This window comes from Anastrepha obliqua, chromosome 2, assembly GCF_027943255.1.
Source record: "Anastrepha obliqua isolate idAnaObli1 chromosome 2, idAnaObli1_1.0, whole genome shotgun sequence".
NCBI lineage: Eukaryota > Metazoa > Arthropoda > Insecta > Diptera > Tephritidae > Anastrepha > Anastrepha obliqua.
This window is the reverse complement of record NC_072893.1, coordinates 32,726,963-32,732,982: the sequence shown is the minus strand read 5'-3', so window position 1 is coordinate 32,732,982 and position 6,020 is coordinate 32,726,963. Positions and strand designations below refer to the sequence as shown.

The following is a 6,020-nucleotide window of genomic DNA, read 5'->3' as shown; positions in this document are numbered from 1 at the left end:
TGCGATGAGTTTTGTTCCTTCTTTGGAGGTTTTGCTTCATCCCTCCAGTTGGCTGAGGGGACTCCTTTTGGAACAAGACGGTTCTTACGGAAAAACATCCCCGACAGGAACTGTCTAGACGAAAGCAACTCATGCTTAGTATTAGGTCATTAAATTGAGGATTGGTTTTGCAATAAATGGGATGCCCCCACGCCTGCTGTTACATTTCAACTAACACACCAACAAGAATCGCACCATGTAACTTATTCCCCCGGAATAAAAATGTCAATTTTGTTTATGTATGTATATGTTGGTTTATTTTTGTTGACAAATTTATTACAATTATTTGCTGGATTTTGCTTTTCGTGATTTTGTGGTAGCAATTCAATACGTTTCATTCATACTTGGTAATTTATCCTTCCTCTTTACATCTCTTCTACGTCAGAAAAAACATACATCCATATGCATAGTTTAAGATAATCATCACCCTTTGCCAGCTTCGCGTCTCATTAAAGAAAAAGTTGACATTGATCGTGACATCATTACATGGTTTTACAATTCTTATTAATAATTCCACGAGAATGGTGTGCGGTCATGCGGTTATTATGCATACAGTATGTCCCTCCGACTGCACCTTACCATCTTAATAATGAAAAGTAGGCCAGATGGCAAAGTCTTACTTGTTTAAGAAAATATTTCTTTTTTATTAATATTTTTTGTTGTTCAAGTCTTTAGTAATTTTCTTGTTTAATTAACATTTTAGCGTAAGAAAATCAATACGCATGTAATTAAAAACCAAATGTCATAAAAAATAAACATTGAAGTTAACATTACATTTCTTGCAAGTACATATAAAAATGGAAATTTGCGTCAGTTGGATACCAAGGGCGATGGCTGCACAAGCTTAATTCCATCGTTAGCATCTACTTGAGCAAATTTGTTCTTTATGAATTAGAACACAAAAAGTTTTTATGCTGATGGTGCATATGAATATACTAGTCAGTTATGTATGTAATGAAAACATTTTGTGAAATGTGTTTTATGCATTTATGAAGATGATTTAAACTCCATATGGAACTGTGGTGTTTTATTGGTACAATCATTTGAATTTGTGAATTTTGAAAATTTCCAAAAAATAAAAAGAAAAAATCGACATTTTTAGCTTTTTGGTTGTAATATTCCCTCATGTCCCACTCGCACATAGACGAATGCATGACAAGAAGAGTTTGCCAATCTTATTCTTTTCTCTCAAGTTTTTGTAACATTTTAAATAATTAGAAAATAATACATTTGAATGGAAACTTAAAAAAAAATCATTTAAAGTTCTAAAATTTTGGTTGGTTACAGTTATGTGAAATACCATTAACCAGTTTAGAAGCATTTCCTGTGCACGATTGATGGGCCGGACTCGTCGTATTCCTGTTTCGAGATCCACATCTGTTGGAAGGTAGACAGAGAAGCAAGGATAGAACCACCGATCCAGACGGAGTATTTACGTTCTGGTGGCGCAATGATCTTGATCTTCATTGTTGATGGAGCTAAACTGGTGATTTCCTTCTGCATACGGTCAGCAATACCTGGGTACATAGTGGTACCACCAGACAGCACAGTGTTGGCGTATAAGTCTTTACGGATATCCACATCGCATTTCATGATCGAATTGTATGTGGTTTCGTGAATGCCGGAGGCTTCCATACCCAAGAATGAAGGTTGGAAGAGGGCTTCTGGGCAGCGGAAACGTTCATTGCCGATGGTGATCACTTGACCATCAGGCAATTCATATGATTTCTCCAATGATGAGCTGGACGCAGCGGTGGCCATCTCCTGTTCGAAGTCAAGTGCGACGTAGCACAGCTTCTCCTTAATATCACGAACGATTTCACGTTCGGCAGTGGTGGTGAATGAATAACCACGCTCAGTCAAGATCTTCATTAGGTAGTCGGTTAAGTCACGACCAGCCAAATCCAAACGAAGGATGGCGTGTGGCAGGGCATAACCTTCATAGATGGGTACAGTGTGGGATACACCATCACCAGAATCCAGCACAATACCAGTGGTACGACCAGAGGCGTACAGCGATAGCACAGCTTGGATGGCCACATACATGGCGGGTGTGTTGAAGGTTTCGAACATGATCTGTGTCATCTTCTCACGGTTAGCCTTTGGATTCAAGGGGGCTTCAGTCAGCAGGACTGGGTGCTCCTCGGGGGCTACACGCAGTTCATTGTAGAAGGTGTGATGCCAGATCTTCTCCATATCATCCCAATTGGTCACAATACCGTGCTCGATGGGGTATTTCAGGGTTAAGATACCACGTTTGCTCTGTGCCTCATCACCGACGTACGAGTCCTTTTGGCCCATACCGACCATGACACCCTGATGACGTGGGCGACCCACAATTGAGGGGAAGACAGCGCGGGGCGCATCATCACCGGCGAAACCGGCCTTGCACATACCGGAACCATTGTCAACAACCAAGGCAGCAACTTCTTCGTCACACATTTTGTCTGCTGAAATAAACGAGCACAAAAAAGAAAACTTATTAGTACAAATGCCCATGAAATTCAATTATCTTTAGCTGTGACTTTTTCGCTTTAAGTGCTGGCAGTTAGTCTTCTCTTTTCTATATTTACAGCGGAGCTTAGACTTTTTATTTCCAATTTTAAAGAAAATTTTGTGTGTAACTGTAAATAATTTTTAATTATCTAATGTGCTCAATAATCGGAAATCAATGAAACGCGAGAAAAGTACAAACATTAAATTTAAATTAGATTCACTATAATTTCAGCACAAAATGACAGCTTTTGAAGCATGCAACGAAGCAAACTAGCAATATTAAAAAACAAGAAATCACTTTGGCCAAAATAAACAAAAAAAAATTTAAAACGAAAATTTATATTCCAATAATTTGAATATTTGCAGCTAAGCCATTTCCGCAGCTAAATTCCCTTCATACCAGTTCCTGAAGAAAGTGCAATTAATGTAATATAAGAATTCTAGAAGGCCAACGCCCGATTTATAACCATGAAACACAGGAAGCAGGGATTAAAGAGACAATTGCCCAACGAATTCGTTACCGAAACCCGGCTGACGAATATTCAAAACGGAACTCCATTAACAAACCGGTAAAATAAAAAAAAAAACGAAATACAAAAAAAAAAAACGAAATACAAAAAAAAAACGAAATACAAAAAAAAAAAACGAAATACAAAAAAAAAAAACGAAATACAAAAGAAAAAGCAAATCCTCAAAATGTCTCACCTCTAAATCTTTTTTACAATCAAATTAAATTAAAACTCGTTGATCGACACACTACACGCTTTATTTAAATTTCGCGGCTGCTTTTAGCTGCTGACTTGGCACTAAATTAGAAATCTCGGATTGCAAATTGGGAATAGAAATTCAACCGAACACTTTGACACTCCAACAACGAATGGGCCGCCGTTAAGCAAAAAATGTCAGTTAAAATTTATTCATTTCAACGAGTGACTAAACGAACGAGTACCAAGTCATTATTTCCCCCACTTTTTCGAAAACGAACGACGAGAGAGTCTTTGAACTAAGCTCTAGGCGACTCTTTCTTTCGGCTCTGCAATACATAAAGAGTGAGCGAGTGCGCGGTATTAGTTCCCGAGTTGTCAAACCACTTCGCTGAATTGTGTTTTCGATTAACCCCCACTTGTACTCTCTCAATTTACCTATTAGTAGCTGTGCAATTTAGGCGATACCATTTTTGTGACCATATATGGTCATGTTTGGTGTACAGCAGTGAAAAATCGTTACGAGATTTCTCGAATTACCCCTACGGACAGGCTCGGTGAAAAGAAGTAACTTCATTTTTCTACTTATCACGATTTTGGTGCGTGTGCCGTGGATATGAGTGAGTGAGATAAATATACGAGTAAAAGAACAAGTCATTTGACAAAGAGAGGGAACGATTCCAATTTGATGCCTTAAAAGTTTCTTCGACAAAACCGGCATCTTTTGCCTATGTTTTACGTTTGCGTTAGCCCACATGCACACACAACCGCACTTATGCCTGTTTGCGTGTTTTGTTTGATTAAAATGGCAACTGAAACGAATAAACGTTCCGTTATTACTTCAAAAATTTGGAATTCTTGAATTAAAGAGTAGTGCAAACCAGAGAAATTGTAAGAACGGAAGCGCAAAAAAATGAGTCAAGTTCAAATGTAGGTAGCGTTGGTCATTATATGTATACATTTAAATATGTATGTACATATACTATATATGGATTTACGTATATACATACATACATATGCATCTTTGCATGTTCATGTGGGAGATTGAATTCATGATCGTTTTCAGGGTGCGGCAGAGCTTCATCCATATATAGAAATGGAGCGTAAAAACCAGTTTTACACATCAATATCCAATAGATCCAATATATGACCGCCCAAGCGTGAAATGTCCGTCATGCAGTAAATACAGTTGTTATAAGTATACCCACACAAATATACTTGTATGTATATGCATGTCGCGCGAAAATTCGCATCTTTCAATTTTCTTTCTTTTCCATTTGCAAAATGTACATTCAAAACCTGTATATAGGGGACAAAGCCGGCTTGTGGAATGACGTGTTTCTGTTGTTCACACATCAGCACAGCTGTAGCGCATTAACAGCAGGTAAAATTCACAAGTAGATACAGCCAACTTTCTTTCTAAAATGAGTATTGCGAAAGTAGTCATTGCGCTACTAAAATAGATTGGGAGAAAATTATTGAATAAATACGAAATGAAAGTGAATTCATTTAAAGTGTACGTTGGGCATACAAATGTACATAATACAAGTCGTTAACTTCCGAAAAAAATAGATATCTGCGTGTTAACAAAACAAGGTGAACGTAGGAGTAACCGGAAACACAAGGGCGTTGTCGAGGTCAATGTCTACAACCCCAATTGCCTTTAATCTGACTCATTTCAACACCAGTCAATGCATATATACACACAATCAGAAGTTCACAATCCAAAGTTTAAAATATGGGGCGATTTCATTCTTGAACCCACAGGTAAGTTGCCACGCCCGTCTGAACCAAGCGGTGTTCCCATTGATCATTTTTTCTTAAATACTTCTGAAAGAAGTTATATGTATATAGGTGTGAGTTTTTGCACATTCTCATATACATATTAAGAAGTGTCTAGGAATCGTATTATCTTATCAATTTCACACTTAACTGCTCTCAAGGTCCAAGTTCTTAATTGCATAATTTTACTTTTTTGCGATTTGCTGCACGTGACAACTAAAAGGGATTACGTTAAATATCCATCAGTGTCTTAACTTCACTTTTTTCTTTTTTTACTCATCATTTATACATACAAATATGCACTTTGTTCTTTTTTCTTTCTATATTGCAATTCAAATGTATTCTTTCGCTAGCGATTTTAAGCCAGCATTATATCTTCAAATCACCGTTATTTTCACTTTTCCATTCATTTTTGTTTTATCGTACCTATGCACTTTTAAGCGATATTTTTTCACAAATTAATTTTTTTTCTCTTTTCGACTATTATATACTTACTTTTTGTTTAAGTTTTAAGTGTACTAAAATTAATTAATATTATTTGAAGTCTTATAGGACTTTATATTGAGTTGCTGCTGTGCCTTTCTGTATCGCACACACTACAAGAACGCAAAATGTAATGATACCAAAACACGTTAACACGCTCTTATAAAGGCCCCAACTACGCTAGTAGCTCCTTATCAGTAACGACTCCAACTTTGACCATATATGGATGTGAAACCGCCGGCCGTAGATACTGGAGAATTTCTCGCTAAACGTACTCGTACAAATCAAAAGCCAACGAATTTGTCATACACCAGGCTTGAAATAGCACTTGTGCGAATAGTATAGAATGAGCGAATAAACAGAGATGGAATGTATGGTTTTTCGAACGCGCGAGCTCTTTCATGTTATTACACTCTCTCTCTATATACGCTCCGAAGGCCTGCCAGTATTGCTTCTTTAGTCATACACTCATAAGTTTACTCTTTGCAGCTGATAAATATCCTTTCGGCCCAATTA

At 37.3% G+C, this 6,020-nt stretch overlaps 1 protein-coding gene across 3 annotated transcripts; it reads right to left on the bottom strand.

The window, feature by feature from the left end:
• Window positions 1-655: 655 nt before the first annotated feature.
• On the bottom strand, window positions 656-5,648 carry LOC129237415 (actin, cytoplasmic A3a). 3 transcript variants are annotated; one of them, XM_054872155.1, is made up of 2 exons: window positions 5,517-5,648; window positions 656-2,489 (listed from the first exon to the last, which is right to left on the bottom strand). In XM_054872155.1, exon 2 carries the CDS (start codon window positions 2,479-2,481, stop codon window positions 1,351-1,353), a length of 1,131 nt encoding a protein of 376 aa, XP_054728130.1. In that variant the 5' UTR covers window positions 2,482-2,489; window positions 5,517-5,648; the 3' UTR covers window positions 656-1,350. The 3 variants fall into 3 exon arrangements, with proteins under 3 accessions (XP_054728130.1, XP_054728131.1, XP_054728132.1); XM_054872156.1 differs by lacking the exon at window positions 5,517-5,648 and adding an exon at window positions 3,241-3,422; XM_054872157.1 differs by lacking the exon at window positions 5,517-5,648 and adding an exon at window positions 3,241-3,422 and having other exon boundaries at window positions 656-2,486.
• Window positions 5,649-6,020: the final 372 nt, after the last annotated feature.